An 18167-nucleotide genomic window follows, 5' to 3' on the forward strand; every position below is an offset into this window, starting at 1 on the left:
AGAGAGACAAAGGGTTCCCGCCTTATGCAAAAGATATATAAAGGGGTGGAAGAGAAGAGAGAGGGGAGAGGAGCCATCATGGAGAATCCCCTAGATAACACCTAAGCTGGAACAAAAGCTGTACCAGGGGAAAGAATTGTGCCCAGGCCTGGAAGGTGTCCAGTCTGAGAAAAACTTACTGAAGCATCTCTGAGGGTGAGATTATCTGTATTTAGTTTGATTAGGCATAGATTTGCGCATTTTATTTTATTTTGCTTGTGACTTACTTTGTTCTGTCTGTTACTACTTGGAACCACTTAAATCCTACTGTCTGTATTTAATAAAATCACTTTTTATTTAGCAATTTACTCAGAGTATGTATTAATACCTGGGGGAGCAAACAGCTGTGCATATCTCTCTATCAGTGTTATAGAGGGCGAACAATTTATGAGTTTGCCCTGCATAAGCTTTATGCAGGGTAAAACGGATTTATCTGGGTTTAGACCCCATTGGGAGTTGGGCATCTGAGTGCTAAAGACAAGCACACTCCTGTGAGCTGTTTTTGGGTAAACTTGCAGTTTTGGGACAAGTGATTCAGACCCTGGGTCTGTGTTGAAGTGGACTGGAGTGTCTAATTCAGCAAGACGGGGTGCTGGAGTCCTGAGCTGGCAGGGAAAACAGAAGCAGGGGTAGTCTTGGCACATCGGGTGGCAGCTTCCAAGGGGGTTTCTGTGAACCAACCCGTCACAGTATTCCTTCTCACGTACCATCAAAGACAAGGGCTAACTTAGCCCCCATTGCAAAGCAGTCGGCTATTAAAATGAACCATGTCTTGTGATTTGTAATGTGTGCAGCTCTGATCTGGAAGCCAGTAAATATGGGATCCTATCTCTCTTTTCCTTCTTACAGTCGCTTTTCAGAGAAGAACATGGTCAGGAAAGATTCCTTATTTTCGCCGCTCCCCAATCCCTCTTGCATGAAATACCGTTTAGTAGGATTGAACGATGAGGGAAATGGAAATCCCAGGAAATGTGATTGTTGTTGTTCTTTCTCTTTTCCCCTCTTGATTCCACTCTTCCATAATCTGTGCTTGTTTACATACACATGCAGATCTCCTCTGGCTGTGTTAAATGTTCGGTCTGTGGTTTAAAGAGTGAGAGATGTGGAGGAGTCGGGCTCTGTAGAGATTGGTAGTATTTTTGCCTCATGCTCCCTGGAAAGTGGAGCTATAATTGTACTGGGGCTATATGAAGCCTCGTTTTTTAGGGTTGGGGAAGCGACAGAAACGTGGCAAAGAGGATGACTGAAATCCTGATATCACTGAAGTCAGTAGCAAATCTCCCATTGTCTTGAGTGGAGCTGGAATTTCACACTATTAATCCCTGAGGTAACTCCAGTGATGTCAGTAGAGTTACACCTGGGATGAATTTAGCTCAATAACTGGTATGTAACTTTCCATCCTTCTACTGAATTAAACTCCCCTCAGGGTCTCCAGTATCCCCATGAGGTTCTTGTGTGTGTACATTTGTATTAGGAAGTTAAAGTCTTACCATCCTCTCCTAATATCAACCCTAAGCTGTTGGGCGAGATGGGTATGAGTTTCCATGTCTGGTGCTATGCTGGAGGTCAGACTAGATAGTCAGAATGGACCCTTCTGCCCTTAGAATCAGATGGATCCTTACTGGCTCCATAGTGGAGAAGGATACTGAGTTTGACTTGCTCCATTTTAGGCGTGGAATAATCTAAAGTGAAATATGTTTCATTTGCCTGATATTTAGACGGAGCACAGAGATCAGCATTTTCCCCATTGTTTATAAGAAGTATGTTTGCTCCCCTATGCAGGCAATAGAATTAAGAATTAGAGTGTAGAATAGGGTGACTGGAGACACAATATATAATATACATGCTTGAAGAATTGTTCGCTGAAGAAGACACTTGCAAATCCACGGTCTGCATTCAAATTATCAGTATCTGTAAGGCCTTTTTCAAAGGAGGGCTGTGTAGATTACAGAAAAACATTGGTGTCTTTTAGTCTGCTGGTGAAACAAACTTTACCTTTAATAAAATGGAGGTATTGGGATTCCTTTTTTAGTCTGAAGTCTACAGAAAAAATGACTCCACCAAGAGAAAAAAATAATGAAATTGTGATGGAGAATTTTACTACTTTTGGGAAAAGGAAAATCCCCAAATTAAATATATTGTTGAGAATTGTAACAGTGCCTGTTACAATGGGGTCCTCGCCTACCACTAGGGCCTCTATGTGCTATGGTAGTACCAATTATTATTACTATTATTAATTATAATGTATTATTATTATTAATAATAATAATAATGCTAAAATTCAGGGTATTGTAAACTAGTGTTGCAATTCTGTTCTGAAATCTGCCTTGTAACTGCACTTGTGTGATCCTCCTGCACATGCAGTCTGGAGATTCCCTCCTCCATGGGAACTGCCTCCTTTAAACTCCAGTTCTCAGATGCATCCTGTTTGCCACTGTTCCAGAATTAGGTTTGGGAACCAGGGTCTCCTGCTACTCCCCCGCATCGTGGGTCTGGGGTCCTGGGAGAGTGTGATCGTTTGTCAAGTGAGAGGCTGGAACTCATGGAGGCAAATATTAGCAGTGGTACAGATCTCCATAACTGGACCTCACAAATATAAAGATGTCAAGCATTCGTATCTTCTTGTCATTGCTAAACCAATTCATTTGCCATGGGATTGCTTTTTCCATATCTCCTGCCTGGCGAGGAGGGGAGAAGCAATCTCTTCAAAAGCAAGGGCTTGATCCTGCAGTTTTCAATCAATGACTTCCATAAGAGCTTGCCAGGGGCGGATGGTAGAGTTAGGCACCCAAGCCATGGAGAAACGGTTAGTTACAAATAGCGCTGGCTGAAAATATTTCCCAGAAAAGTTTTGTTAATAGAAAATGGCTTTTTTGTGTCAAAATGTTTTAAGTTAGGGTTGTGCTTAAATACTTTGTTGATCCAAAACTTATGGAAGCCAATGGGAGCCGTCCCACTGTCTTCAGTGGGTTTAGATCAAGCCCATAGTAAAAAAAAGCTGATAAGAATAACCTAAAGAGAGGAAAAATTCTGAAAAATAAAGTACGTGCAGAAATTAAGGAGATGAAACCTTGCAGGATAATGGCGCTGGGCGATGGGTTTTTCACCTAAACTTCGTTGTGTTCATCTGTTTTTAGAGATGAAGAGGAGAAAAAAAAATCTCACTCTGATGGTACTGATGAGAAGGATAATGGACCCCATTCAAAGACCATTACTCGGATCGGCCATTCCAATAACCCCTTCCTGGACATTCCTCATGACCCCAATGCTGCTGTGTATAAAACTGGATTTCTGGCTCGGAAAATCCATGCAGATATGGATGGAAAGAGGAGTGAGCATCTTTTATGTTTATTGTTTTATCTCTTAGGTACTGCTCTTCACCCTCCAGTGGCTTATGGCCTTGTGCCCATAAACAAGAACAAGCCTGCTACATCCAGGTTATTGAAGGCATAAGAAACAAAATAGCCATGTGATTATCACAGCAGAAAAGAACACTATTGGGCCATTTTGAGGACTATTCCATGCCCCGTAGCATAAAGTTAATGGTACCCATGTCCTTTGCTTTAGTGAATTTGTGTAATGAAAATGTAATATTGGAGAGCAACGTGTATCTTTTGTGCTTAAAGAAACTGAAGTGTTGTTCACAAAACTCAGACCAGTTTTATTGGAACTACTGTAGGTTCTGTTCATGGACTAGCCCAATATTTCTCAACTTTTGCCATCCGTGATTCCAAGTTACAACAGAAATTTTTCATAAAGAAGGGAAGGATGGTCCTGACCCCTTGAAACACCTGTTTGCAACCCCCCCAGGGTGTCACAGTCCCCAGATGAGAATCCAAGGATTGATCCATCCCTGTAGAAGTTCACTGGCCTTTCAAAATAACCCTGTAGCAGGTCATTCCTTGTTAGTGAGGTATAATACTCTTCTTCAAACTAGACCTTGCATCCTTTCAGAAATAGGATGTTGTTTGGTACCTACTGGCCCCCTATTCATAATAAATGTGCAACTACGTTTGGTTGCATTTCCAGCTTTTAATTTCATATTTCCTCATTGTTGTAACTCTATAATGGAGGACTCATTATTGAGGGCTTTTTGGGGTGGGGAGTGTATTGGTGCATATGCTATTTTTATACTGTTGAAAACTGCAGTAGTCACTGCTATATGAAGCCTTGTTTTTTAGGGTGGGAGAAGCAACAGAAATGTGGCTTTGAGAGCAGTGACTACTGAGAGCATCTGTGTTTTTTCCCAATTGTTGTTAATGTATATGTGGTGGTAGCTCATATTACAATTGCTGGGATTAACACTGAAAACAAAATCTGACTTTATTATGGACTATGAACACCTGCTGCTCTTTTTCAGTTGTGTACAAGTATCTGAAGGTTGTGCCATGTATTATGCTAGGTCCGGATGTCTTAGAACCGAACAACATTTTCAGAGTTGGAGCCTTAAAGATAGACTCCTAAACCCATATTTAGGTACTTTTGAAATCAAAGTGGCCTGATTCTTCCTAATAAATAGGCCACCTCATTGGTTAAACTTCATGTTCTAAACAGGTTCTGAGTGGCTTAGAATTATTTTACCAACATCCCACTCCAGGTTTGCTAGTGGTGTCCACTCCCTTTACAAATCTTAAGGAAGAATTGTGCTTCCTTTGCTTAATCAGAACAATAAAAATTGCATATTATTTAATAGACTCAAGATTACACTTTCTGCGATAACCATACACATGATTAAGGCATTTAGGACATTTTCAAAAGTGCCTACATGACTCAGGAGCCGAAGTCCCATGAAAAGTCAATGGGACTTCGTCTCCTAAGTCACTTAGACACTTCTGAAACATTTTCCCGTAGGTTTTGTGGTCCCAGGTAAGTAAGATTAAACTAATTTTTAAAGATAGGTTTTTTTTTTCACGTTTATTTTTCTCATGGAGTCACTACAAGGCCAAGTTAAGGTTCTGTGGGAACCTTCAGGGGGAGAAAATACCAGGTGCTAAAGCGCTGTTTATTCTAGCGGCCAAAGGCATAACAAGAACCAGTGGCTGGCAGCTGAAGTCAGACAAATTCCAATTAGAGAATGAGGCACACGTTTGTAACCAAGAAGGTGATTACTCCCAAGGGAAGGGGTGAAGTCTCGATGTCTTCATGGAAGAGGTGCTTTAGCCAATCACAATTTATGCTTTAGTCAAATACAGATAGGTTTAGCAGAGAATAATGGGGCGAAATGTAATGGCCTGTGTTATGCAGGAGGTCAGACTAGATGATCTAATGGTCCCTTGTAGCCTTAAGCTCTATGAATCTACGAATGGTGCATTTTTACACTTTAACATGTTTGAATGTCTTTCAAGTAAAAACAACGAGGAGTCCTTGTGGCACCTTAGACACTAACAAATTTATTTGGGCTATACTTTGAAGTGTAGCTTTAACTCTGAATTCCCTGGCTTTGTAATACTTGTTTTGGGATAATTACAAGTTTATTGTGTTTTCACTGGTGTGGTCCTTCAACTTTAACACCAGCTTAATATAGGAGTTTGTCTGGGATTTTAGTTGTCTTCCATCATTTTCTCTCTTTCTGCTAGGAAGAAGGGACTGGGGAAGCAGCTGAAAACTTGATCCTGGTTTCTTTGTGGCTGCAGCAAGAGGGATGGATGCTTTGGTTTGCTACCCCCTACAGAGTGGCACTGTACCAGTTATGAGTGGTGCCTGCTTGCAGTTAGAGAAGTTCCCTCTAACTCCACTATCTGGTGGTCTTCACTACTCTAGTCCTCTGCTCCCACACAGAGCTCAGACTGTGCTGCATAGCGTCTCCCACTCCTGCGGCTGGTGAAATTCATATTGTCAGGCTCGCAGAATTGGACAGGCACCTGTACTGCAGCTGTTTTCTGGATCAGCTCTATTCGCCTGCTGACCCAGGCCTGGCCTGTAATCATGGCTGTTTTGTTCCCCCCGGCCCTAGCTACAGAGCAGGCACTCTGGCTAGTTACGTTCCCCTTTGAAAAGCAGAATACAAGAGACGTTGAATGCAGAATTAATGTAGGTTCCCTGTTGCCTAGACAAAGGGTAAAATGGATTTGAGTTAAATGGGTTGCATTTCTTTTGTTTTCTCTTTAGCTCCCAGAGGGAAGCGTGGCTGGAAAACCTTCTATGCTGTGCTGAAGGGAACAGTGCTTTACTTGCAAAAGGTAAAAGAAGTAGCTTTCTTTGAGGCGGATAAAGCAAGGGTTCCCAATCCTTTCCCCTTGGTGCCTCCCTTCAGTTGGGCACCCACTCTGGTTTCCCAAGACCCACATGGCACATCTCCAGTCCGTACACAGATCCTCTCCCTGCCTGTCACTGTTACCACGTCTCGCTCTCTCTTCCTTAACTCTGTCCATCCCTACTAGTCTGCTGCTGTCATTCACGGCTTCACACATTCTGCCCTACCAGTGAAGACAACATCATCTGCCTGTTTGTCACACACATATCTCTGTGCTGCCTTCCATGCTGCCTATGTGTATGGACACATGCAGAAGGCCTCTACCTTCTCCTTCAGATCCCTTCTTGAGACCCCCATCTGCCATGATGCATGTCAGAAACTAGTCAGTTAATCATGGCCTGAGAGGAGGCTAGGGGGGAGGGTTTGCCTTCGAACTGGCCAGAAACAGGGTGGGGATTTTATTCTAGATCAACATGAAATGCTGAAATTTCCTGCAGTGAACAAAAATTCAGTTTGAAACCATCTAATTGTTTTGACTTTACATAGTGTTGAAATATTAAATATAAAAGACCAAACTAAATGATCAACTGGAAACAAAATGGTTTTACCATATCAAAAGGAAACAAGAAAGTCAAAACTTTGTTTCGACTTTTTCCAGTCAAAGCTTTTGTCAAAAGTGACAGGTTTCTGCAAAACATTTTGATTTCATGAAATCCACCTTAGGGAGAAACGAAGCATGGAAAATCGCAGTCCAGAAGTTCATTGTTTCAGGAAAAACAGAGTTTTTGCAGAGTCTGGCATGCTTCATTGTAGTGAAAGCTACAGAACTGTGGTTTTCAGCACAAAGGCTGTGTTTACGCTATGGACCTTACAACAGCACAGCTGTCACCGCTGTAGATCTCCCGTGGAGCCGCTCTGTGGACAGTCCACACCAGTGCTTTTGTCAGTGAAACTTATGTCGGTCGGGGTGGGTTTTTTCCCACACCCCTGACCGACAAAAGTTTTGCCGACAAAAGTGCTAGTGAACACAAAGCCTAAATGATACGCAAATTATCCTAACTTCCAGAAGAGCTCTAGCTACCTTGGCTTCCATGGAAGCTATTGTGAGAATTGCATTGCTCTGCCCCTGAGCGACTGTATGATCTTAGACAAGTCATGTCCCTTCTCTGTGCCTCTCTTTGCCCTCCCACATTTTGTCAGTTGAGATGGTGAGCAGTTCGCTGCAAGGGCACTCTATCTCTGTACAGCGCCTAGCACAATGGAGCCCCAATCTCAGCAGTGACCTCTAGATGCTACAGTAATAATAATTGGTAGATATATCATCTTCCAAAGGGCAATATGGACCTGATTCTGCTGTCTCATGATTTTCTATCCTTGTTTTTTTTTTTAAAGACACCTATTACGGAGGTATCTAAGGGACAGTAACTCCAAGTTTACACTTGTATAAGCATCAGCAGAATCAGAGCCTGTGGCCACATATTAGGTGGAACGGGGCCAGTGCTAACTGCTGTGTTGCCTATTGTTCCATTATTAAATGAGTGATTTGAGAAAGATGCTTTCTGAATCAATGAGCAGCCAGGCTGCCAGAGGGGCTTAGCTGAAACACTTGCAATTAGCCAACTAAATACATCTGCCCAAGATTATACAAGATCAGAAATTTGACAAGCTTTAACGTCTGTCCTGTGCATGGAACCCCCAGGTTAATTTCCTGCCCTCTGTGGCTCTAATGTGACAGGAAATCAGCAGAACAGGAGACTGTCACAATGTCTCATCATTAGCCTGAGCTGAAATGGGATGTGTGTGTAGAAGACTGCGAGCTTGGGCTGACTTTCATGCAATAAAAAATGGTTTCTTGACAAATGGTGTAGTAAAGCAGGCCATACCGGTTTGTTTGGATTGGGTTTGTTTGCAGCGATACTAGTTTTGTGATGTTACACTGTATCTTTATAATGCTATGGGCTTTAGGATATTCCGTGTGTAAATTTGCTCAGACTCTTTTCTTCGACTAGAGAGGGGGGAAAAATTGACAGGAGATAAAAAATGACGTAAGGACAGAGCCCATACCTAAGTATCGGCACCTGGACACGTACAGGATCCTCGGAAGAAAAGAATTTTATAGTGATCCTGCATAGTCAGTGAAGGTGTCCACCCATTGTACAATAGCTGGTAACAAGCAAAATTTCACACTGGGGTTCACTAAAAATGGATTAAGGAAGGCACAGCCTGTGAGTCATGGAAATGGAAAATGGAAAAGGCATTTCTGTCTGGCTACCTGGATATCCAAGGAGAGCTGAGTTCAGTAGGACGCTGAGAGTGAACACTACATTAAAAGATGACTTCAGCTGATAGTGAGGCCAAAGCTTCTGCCAAATTCTTCTGTCATGCTGCCTCACTGTAACTGGGTTTGAGCTTGAGCCAGCCGACTTCGATTCAGACACTGGAACTGCAGGGGAATTGTGTTGTGCATGTTTAAAGGAGATGTGTAGCCTAGTGTTCTCCAACTACTGGGGTCCTTCAGCCCAAGTCTCAGCATCCTGTATCAGCTCTACAGGACTGAGGGCCTTTGTGGGGGAAGTTTGACTACCCATCACAAGCCTCTCTAGACTTTGTCTGAGAGTAACAAAGTAAAATTGTTTTAAGAGATTCCACGGTTCCCTTCCCAGGGCTTTCAGGGAAGTTAACAGAGGCCCAAAATTGTAGGCTGCCAGTTGACCTAGTAGGGTTCGCATGGGTGTTTGACTTCAGTCTGTAGATAAGAAGGGATCCTTCTGTCTCCATGCCTGTCCAGGTGTGAAGCCTCATTGGGAGGGGGATACTGGAGGGAGTCAGATACTGCTGGAGTTGACTTGCCAACATCTTCCCTCCCAAGAAGGGGGGAAAGTGTGAGACAGGGCAGTAGCTGGCCAGATCATTGACATCCGGTGACAGTTTTAGAGCCAGACCACTGCAGGCTTGAGGTTTATCCTAGCTTGCATCTCTCCATGAAGCATTGCCAATCTCCATCTTTCCTTCTTGTCGTGGGACCACGTACACTCCTTACACCACATTTGATTAGATTCAGAAGGGTTCTTTTGCTCCAGTCTCCTACCCTCTTGTTTTCTCCATTGCAGGTTGTAGCAGAACCACAGTGACTCTTGCAAATGACAGGCAGGGGGAGGCCTACAGGCCAGTGCATTGGTTTTGGACAGCAAATGGTGATAATGACCTACCAGACCCACCAGTGCATGGGTCTTGTGTCTGAGAAAACCACTCGCTCAGCAGAGTCTCTGTGGACAAACCAGCACAGTCACTCCATGACCCTGGTGGGGGGATGGAAAGCGCTGTCCTGTGCTCAGGGGTCAGTGATAATCAGTCCATGAGAGTGGTGTGCAGGCTGTGTCCTGCTGCGTGAGCCACCTGGGGGAATCCTGATGAAACCCTAACTCAGCAAGTCAACGGTTTAATTTCTGTGGACACTGAACTAGCCAAGGTGATGAGTCGAGGAAATCCTAATTCCAGGCTTGGCAGCAACTTAATTAGCTCTGACTGCAGAGTGGCCTGTATATCCTTAGAATTCCCACGTAGGTTTACTCGTGCTCTGTTGGCTGGCTCCATGGAGTTACCCTGATTTACACCAGCTGAGGATCTGACCTAGTGCAGGGCACTCAAATGAGTCAGTTCCCTTAGCGGAGCCTCCGTTTAAAGCATTGCTGCCCCCTGCATTGTCGTTCCTAGAGCAGGTCTGCCTACTAGATCTCTGCCCAGTAGTGTTTGAGAATCATGGAGACAGATCACCCACGGCCAGAGCTTATTCTTCCCCCTTAAACATTAGATCCCCATTATGTGGCAGCCACGCTTCACCCTGCTCAGCACCAGGAGTCCTAACGAGGCATATCTGACATCAAGATTGATCAACATCATGTGGTCATAGGTTAGGGATGGATAGAGGTTAAGTGCTAGTTGCAAATTCTCTTGAAGCAACTTTGTGTAAACTTACACCACTGCAGCATTGCCGGGAGGTGACTTGTCCCTTGACATGCCTCTGGAATGCCCTATTTTTGGCTGGCTGTGCCACCTTCACATGTTGTTGCATACGTATGCACACCTGGTTGACTAATGTCTTTGCAGCTTCACTTTACAACATTGCTGGGTCTCAGATTGTATTTAGAATGCTGGTTTTTTAATTGATTCTCATTTTACACTGGTTCGACACCACGTGAGATCCAAAATCAGTTTCTGGGCTATGACTTAAGAACACTGTGGAATTTAGCCCTCTAGGATTTATTTAACTTCTTCATGACACTTACTGTTCTTCCCTCTTCTTGTCGGGAAGGTGGTGGAATTCCTTCACTTCCTTGCAGAGATATTAAAGAATCTTAAAAGGTAATGTTTTAAGAACCGAAAATGGAAATGTTTATAGGACAGATTAGGTTAAATTGATATTTTTATAATCACTGTTGATGGCCTTTTATGGAACATGACTGTATTGCCTTTGTTAGGTTAAAGGAAGAGATGAACAACTTGAAATAACTTCTGCCATCTTTTCCTTTTAATTACTGCAGGATGAATATAAACCAGAAAAGGCTTTGTCTGAGGAGGATCTGAAAAATGCAGTTAGCGTGCACCATGCATTGGCATCAAAGGCAACAGACTATGAGAAGAGGCCCAACGTCCTAAAGCTCAAAACAGCTGACTGGAGGGTCCTGCTTTTCCAAGCCCAGTATGTTCCGTTCACTCAGAGTTTTCCTAGGGCTGTTTTGTTTGTGGGCAGAAAAGGATTGGGAGGAGAGAGGGGTGATTGTACCCTCTGAGGGTGCAGGAAGTTCGTGACTTGGAGGGTTAAGTGGGTCTCTAACGGAGATCAGTCTGTTTAGTTTATCAAAAAGGTGATTAAGAGGTGACTTGATTAGCATGTGAGAGTATCTTCATGGGGAGAAAAGACCAAGTACTGAAGGGCTCTTTACTCTAGCAGAGAAAGACATGAGAAGCAATGGCTGTCATTAGAAGCCAGATAAAGTTAGCACAAATGTGTAGCAGTGAGGGTGAGTAACCATTGGAACAAACTGCCAAGGGAAGGCAGTGGTGGATTCTCCCTCTATTGATCTCTTCAGATCAAGAGTGGAGGCCTTTCTGGAAGATTTATGTTAGCCAAACACAAGTTACTGGGCTCAGTTCAAGAGTAAATGGATAAAATTCTATGGCCTGTGTTAGACAGGAGGTCAGATTAGAATCATAGAATATCAGGGTTGGAAGGGACCTCAGGAGGTCATCTAGTCCAACCCCCTGCTCAAAGCAGGACCTAATCCCAATTAAATCATCCCAGCCAGGGCTTTGTCAAGCCTGACCTTAAAAATCTCTAAGGAAGGAGATTCCACCACCTCCCTAGGGAACCCATTCCAGTGCTTCACCACCCTCCTAGTGAAAAAGTTTTTCCTAATACCCAACCTAAACCTCCCCCACTGCAACTTGAGACCATTACTCCTTGTTCTGTCTGCTACCACTGTGAACAGCCGAACTCCATCCTCTTTGAAACCCCCTTTCAGGTAATTGAAAGCAGCTATCAAATCCCCCCTCATTCTTCTCTTCTGCAGACTAAACAATCCCAGTTCCCTCAGCCTCTCCTCATAACTCATGTGCTCCAGCCCCCATATCATTTTTGTTGCCCTCCGCTGGACTCTTTCCAATTTTTCCACATCCTTCTTGTAGTGTGGGGCCCAAAACTGGACACAGTACTCCAGGTGAGGCCTCACCAATGTCGAACAGAGGGGAACGATCACGTCCCTCGATCTGCTGGCAATGCCCCTACTTATACAGCCCAAAATGCCGTTAGCCTTCTTGGCAACAAGGGCACACTGTTGACTCATATCCAGCTTCTCGTCCACTGTAACCCCTAGGTCCTTTTCTGCAGAACTGCTTCCTAGCCATTCGGTCCCTAGTCTGTAACAGTGCATGGGATTCTTCCGTCCTAAGTGCAGGACTCTGCACTTGTCCTTGTTGAACCTCATCAGACTTCTTTTGGCCCAATCCTCTAATTTGTCTAGGTCCCTCTGTATGCTATCCCTACCCTCCAGCCTATCTACCACTCCTCCCAGTTTAGTCTCATCTGCAAACTTGCTGAGAGTGCAGTCCACGCCATCCTCCAGATCATTAATGAAGATATTGAACAAAACCGGCCCCAGGACCGACCCTTGGGGCACTCCGCTTGATACCGGCTGCCAACTAGACATGGAGCCGTTGATCACTACCCGTTGAGCCCAACAATCTAGCCAGCTTTCTATCCACCTTATAGTCCACCCTCGGATGCAGCGCATCCGGCCCCATGGACTTGTGCTCGTCCAATTTTTCTAAATAGTCCCGAACCACTTCTTTCTCCACAGAGGGCTGGTCACCTCCTCCCCATACTGTGCTGCCCAGTGCAGCAGTCTGGGAGCTGACCTTGTTCGTGAAGACAGAGGCAAAAAAATCATTGAGTACATTAGCTTTTTCCACATCCTCTGTCACTAGGTTGCCTCCCTCATTCAGTAAGGGGCCCACCCTTTCCTTGATTTTCTTCTTGTTGCTAACATACCTGAAGAAACCCTTCTTCTTACTCTTAACATCTCTTGCTAGCTGCAACTCCAAGTGTGATATTTTAGGGTCCATTCTGGCCTTAAAAAAAAACTACGTTCTGCTTGAGCCCCGATCTTCCCCTGAGATCTGCATGGGCAGACTGCTGCACCCCCACAGAGACCCGAGCAGGCCAGCTTCATGAGGGCACAGGGGTCAGCCTGCAAGAATCAGCATACACGCTCAGGGCCTTAGAATATGCAGCGAAATAGAACACCAGCCAGTCCATAGGTTGTCTGATGGATTTTATAGCCTAGAGCAGTGGTTTTCAGTACCGGGTCGTGGAATGTAAGGCTCTGGGTCGTGGCGGCTCTGGTCAGCACCGCCGACTGGGCCTTTAAAAGTCCCGTCGGCGGTGCTGCCCGGCTAAGGCAGGCTAGTTCCTACCTGTTCTGATACCGCGCTGCGCCCCGGAAGCGGCCAGCGGCCAGCTCTCGCCCGCAGGCACCACCTCCCCAGCCAATGGGAGCTGGGGGGGCGGTGCCTGTGGGCAAGAGCTGTTTGCGTGCCTCTGCCTCGGAGCCAGACCTGCTGCTGGCCACTTCTGGGGCGCAGCAGGGTCTACAGGGCCAGGACAGGCGGGAAGCCTGTTTCTGCACCCCCGCTGCGCCATTGACCAGGAGCCGCCCAAGGTAAGCCCCTTGCCTAGCCCTGAGCCCCCCCTCAAACCCGGAGCCCCTTCCTGCATCCCAAACCTCTCATCCCTGGCCCCACCCCAGAGCCTGCACCCTCCGCCCAGAGCCCTGACCCCCTCCCGCACCCCAACCCCTGCCCCAGCCCAGAGCCCCCTCCCACACCCTGAACCCCTCATTCCTGGTCCTACCTCGCAGCCCTCACGCCTGAATCCCAACCCTCTACCTCAGCCCTGAGCCCCTCCCACACCCCAAACCCCTCATCCCCAGCCCTGTTGGGTCACGAGCATCAACAATTTTCTTCAACTGGGTCGCCAGGAAAATAGTTTGAAAACCACTGGCCTAGAGGACCTCAGCTAAATCACAGGTAATGAAGGCAGGAAATACCAGTAGAGCATTCTGGCTTTATATTTGCATGCCCTTGCTTGCAATTTACCTGCCACTTGTAGCACTCAGCATTGAAAATCCAAATGATTTTGATTTGATTTGTTTGTGTAGTCTCAGCCCATTTGCAGCCGTTCACAGTACAGTAACTCCTCGCTTAACGTTGTAGTTATGTTCCTGAAAAATGTGACTTTAAGCTAAACGATGTTAAGCGAATCCAATTTCCCCATAAGGATTAATGTAAATAGGGAGGGTTAGGTTCCAGGGAAATTTTTTACACACACACACACACACACACACACACACACACACACACACACTATACGTTTTAAACAAACAATTTGATACTGTTCACAGCGATGATGATTGTGAAGCTTGATTGAGGTGGTGGAGTCAGAGGGTGGAAGAGGGTGGGATATTTCCCAGGGAATGCCTTAGTGCTAAATGATGAACTAGCACTCGCTGAGCCCTCAAGAGTTAACACAGGGGTTCTCAAACTGGGGGTCGGGACCCCTCAGGAGGTCATGAGGTTATTACGTGGGGGGTCACGAGCTGTCAGCCTCCAGCCCAAACCCCGCTCTGCATCCAGCATTTATAATGGTGTTAAATATATAAAAAAGTATTTTTAATTGATAAGGGGTGTTGCACTCAGAGGCTTGCTATGTGAAAGGGGTCACCAGTACAGAAGTTTGAGAACCACTGGGTTAACACATTGTTATTAATGTAGCTTCTCACACAAGGCAGCACGAACACGAGGGAGGGGAGACAGCATAGCAGACAGAGACAGACACACACCTTGTGTGTGGGAGAGAGAGAGATGCACACTGTCCCTTTAAGTAAGCTGACCCACTCTTAAGTGCATTGTCTTTTTAAGTGGATCAGGAAGTTAAGACAGCAGCTGCTGCCCCAGGCTCTCTCTGTCTCTCTCCGTCTGTGTCCCCTCCCTGCTTTATATGGAGAAGGTGTAAGCGGGGGGCAGGAGCAGGGGGGAGGGGGACACCTGACATTAACGCACACACACCCCCCCCCACAGCAAGCAGGAGGCTTGGGGAGCAGCTCCAAGGCAGAGGGGCAGGAGCAGCACATGGGAGTGGGGGGAGGGACAGCTGAACTGCTGGGCAGCTGCTGCACAGGGAATTGAGGGGAGTGGGGAGCTGATAGTGGGGCTGCCGGTCCACCCTGGTTCCAAGCCCCCACCAGCTAGCTCCAACAGGCGGCTCTTCCTGCAAGCAGTGGACAAAGCAGGAGGCTGCCAAACGAGGTTAGAAAGGGAGCATTGCGCAACTTTAAACGAGCATGTTCCCTAATTGATCAGCAACGTAACAACGAAACAATGTTAACCGGGATGACTTTAAGTGAGGAGTTACTGTATGTTCCTGCCGAACCACGATATGGTATAGAAATTTAACCCCATTAATGATCCCACAGCTTGCTGGAGAGTAAGCACATACTGAAGGCTTGACTATGCTGTGCTGCAGTCGACCTAGGGGTGTGTGTGATATCTAAAGCACTCTACCGTGTTGCTCTCCACCTGCCACGTGTAGACCCTGCTGGCGCACTCTAAAAGTTACCTAGTTCGTGCTGACGTAGTCCCATTTCAAACAGAACTATGTTAACATGCACTATGTGCCCTGTGGATCCTGCCCGCAGGGTCTACACAGGGCAGGTAGAGTGCCTTAGGGCTGGTCTATACTTAGCCGCTAGTTCGGCGGCTGGAAATCGAACTTCCTGGTTCGATTTATCGCGTCTGGTCTGGACGCGATAAACCGAACCAGGAAGTGCTCGCCGTCGACTGCAGTACTCCAGCTCAACGAGAGGAGTACCGCGGAGTCGACGGGGAGCCTGCCTGCCGCGTGTGGACCGCGTCTGAACCGCGGTAAGTTCGAAGTAAGGTATGTCGAATTCAGCTACGTTATTCACGTAGCTGAATTTGCGTACCTTACTTCGACTTGGGGGGTAAGTGTAGACCAAGCCCTAGAAATCACGCAGCCCTCGTTTGCACTGCAGCGCTATGCAGATGAGCCCCAAGAATGCACTTGAATTCAAGTTTGAAAGGGGCTGGAGACTCCTGTTTCCCGCTAGGTAGAAAAGCAGCAAGGTGTGGCTGGAAGCACGAGATGAAGAGATGAGTTCTAGTCTCTCTCTTTGTGTTGATTACTGTACCTGTAGGTTCCCACCAAGAGCCCTAGTTTGATAGTGGTTATGTCCTTCTGAGGATGATTTTCACACCTTTCCATCTGTATCTGGCAAAGATTTGAGCTTGTCTTTATGCAGTGTGTCTTCAATCACAGTGCCTAAAGTTAAGCATGCATGAAAGTCTTTGCAAGATCAGGGCCATAGTTGGAAGAGATGGAAAAGAGACACGTTTGACTTGCATACGCATGATTTTCTCCAACTCAGATTTTATACCATTCAATATACTTTGCTTGGCCCTTCCCTACATCACCAGGGTCATCAATTTCTCAATCAGTGGCACTGCCCAGGCAATTTTTAATAGCATGCAATAGATTTAATTGAAGGTCTTGGAGTTCTTTGCTGTGGGTCCTGGCACAGCAGTAAACTCAGTGTTTTACAGAGGCTGGTTGGTTGAGAAGTGCAGAAAGAATTGTGTTATTAATACCCTTCTGCAGTAAGAAGTAGGGAAGGGTGATTGGAAAAGTGAGGTCAAAGGCAGGATTGTGTGTCTTGGGTAGGCAAAGTAGAAGCTTGGGCAAGGGCCATTCCTTTGATTAAATTTAATGGGGAAGTAGTCGCTGCTTGTGTATTCTGTGGCTCAGTAGTTGATTGTGGAAGGGAAGTTATTAGCAATCAAGCTAATGGTGCGGCTGTTTGTGGTTCAGTGAAGCCACTGAGGATGTAAAGAAGAAATGTGCAAATTAAGGGGTGAGAGCATTTTGGCTGCCATCAAAATGGATGTTTCCAGACATAAGCCAACCTCTAACTGAAGTGGTTAGGAAGAAACTTCTTCTGTATGCCACCCTCTGGGACTTCTGACACTAGCCACTACTGGAGGTAGGACACTGCGCTAGATGGTAGTTCATATGTCCCTATGATGATAAAGCTGACAGCAAGGAGGAAGAGGGAGGAGACACTGAGTCCACCAATATCCTGATTATTCTCCGTATTTCTTCCACAGGAGCCCAGAAGAAATGCAGGCATGGATCAACAAAATCAATTGTGTGGCAGCTGTATTTTCTGCTCCACCGTTTCCAGCTGCTATTGGCTCTCAGAAGAAGTTCAGTCGTCCGCTTCTGCCGGCCACCACAACAAAGTTATCTCAGGTGAGCTGTTATGATAATAAGCATATCTCCCGGGGTGGAGAGTCCTTTGGCCTGAGATGAGCTTGGAAGGTTCTTCTGAAACCTTGAAGCTATGCAATTTAGTAAAGCTCCTGTGGAAACAGTCTTGCTAACACCTCTATCTAAAGGAGTTTATCTCTACTTGCGTCTTAGGACCAAAAATATTTGCAAAGTTAAGGGTGAGAGGGGATGGAGACTTGATGTGATTTGTTTGTGCTTCTGAAGAAAGGGAGGTATCACCTGTAGCCTTAGGCCCATTTACACATCAGATAGAAAGTCCTTGTCTCCTGGGTGTGGCTAAGAATGTAAGACATTTCAGGCACAGGAGCACAACATTATGCCTATACTCCTTGACCCTGTAAGATTTAATTTAGTCTTCAGTCTCCTCCTCCTGAAACAAAATGTAGGTGTTTCTTGAATTTAGGTATTTTCTTTGTGCCCACAGACTTCCCTGAAATCTTATCCCATGCATTTATTACTCTTTGGGCTTAGTTGGGTGAGAAAAGTGGGCTATAAGCCACCTTCCTGGCTTATTGACCCTGGGGCCAGCCAGGGGCCGGTTCATCATCCAGTGTCACTTTAGAGCAGCTTCAGGACTGCTCTAAGCTGTACACTCTGTAGAACCATGTGCTCTGGGCCCCCCCCAGTGCATCTATGGGGGCTGTGAGGGTGATTGGCATGCAGCTAGCTAGGCTGGCTCTTGGCCCCCCGCAGATTCTCCACCAGCAGGGGAGGCTCCAGGCACCAGCACACCAAGCGCGTGCCTGGGGTGGCAAGCCGCGGGGGGTGGCCTGCCGGTTGCCATGGGGGCGGCAGTCAGGGAGCCTTCGGCGGCATGCCTGCGGGAGGTCCGCCAGTCCCGCGGCTTCGGCGGCGGATACGCCAAAGCTGCGGGACCGGCGGACCTCCCGCAGGCGCGCCGCCGAAAGCCGCCTGACTGCCGTGCTTGGGGCAACAAAATACATAGAGCTGCCCCTGTCCACCAGCGGCGGAATGTCAGGTAGGATGGGTGAGTCTCCTCTGTGCTCCCTTTGC

General features: G+C 46.3%; 1 protein-coding gene across 1 annotated transcript in view; it reads left to right on the forward strand.

Moving 5' to 3' along the window:
* The window catches only part of PSD3 (pleckstrin and Sec7 domain containing 3), a 147549-nt gene that overhangs the window by 119359 nt on the left and 10023 nt on the right, over positions 1-18167 (forward strand). The window contains exons 11-14 of the mRNA XM_026661268.2: positions 3177-3370; positions 6148-6218; positions 10774-10931; positions 16970-17114. Coding sequence (XP_026517053.2) covers positions 3177-3370; positions 6148-6218; positions 10774-10931; positions 16970-17114 — 568 coding nt within the window. The remainder of the gene's footprint in view (positions 1-3176; positions 3371-6147; positions 6219-10773; positions 10932-16969; positions 17115-18167) is intronic.

The sequence above is a fragment of the Terrapene carolina genome, unplaced genomic scaffold (genome assembly GCF_002925995.2).
Source record: "Terrapene carolina triunguis isolate 2854851 unplaced genomic scaffold, T_m_triunguis-2.0 Scaffold988, whole genome shotgun sequence".
In the NCBI taxonomy this organism is placed as follows: Eukaryota; Metazoa; Chordata; order Testudines; family Emydidae; genus Terrapene; species Terrapene triunguis.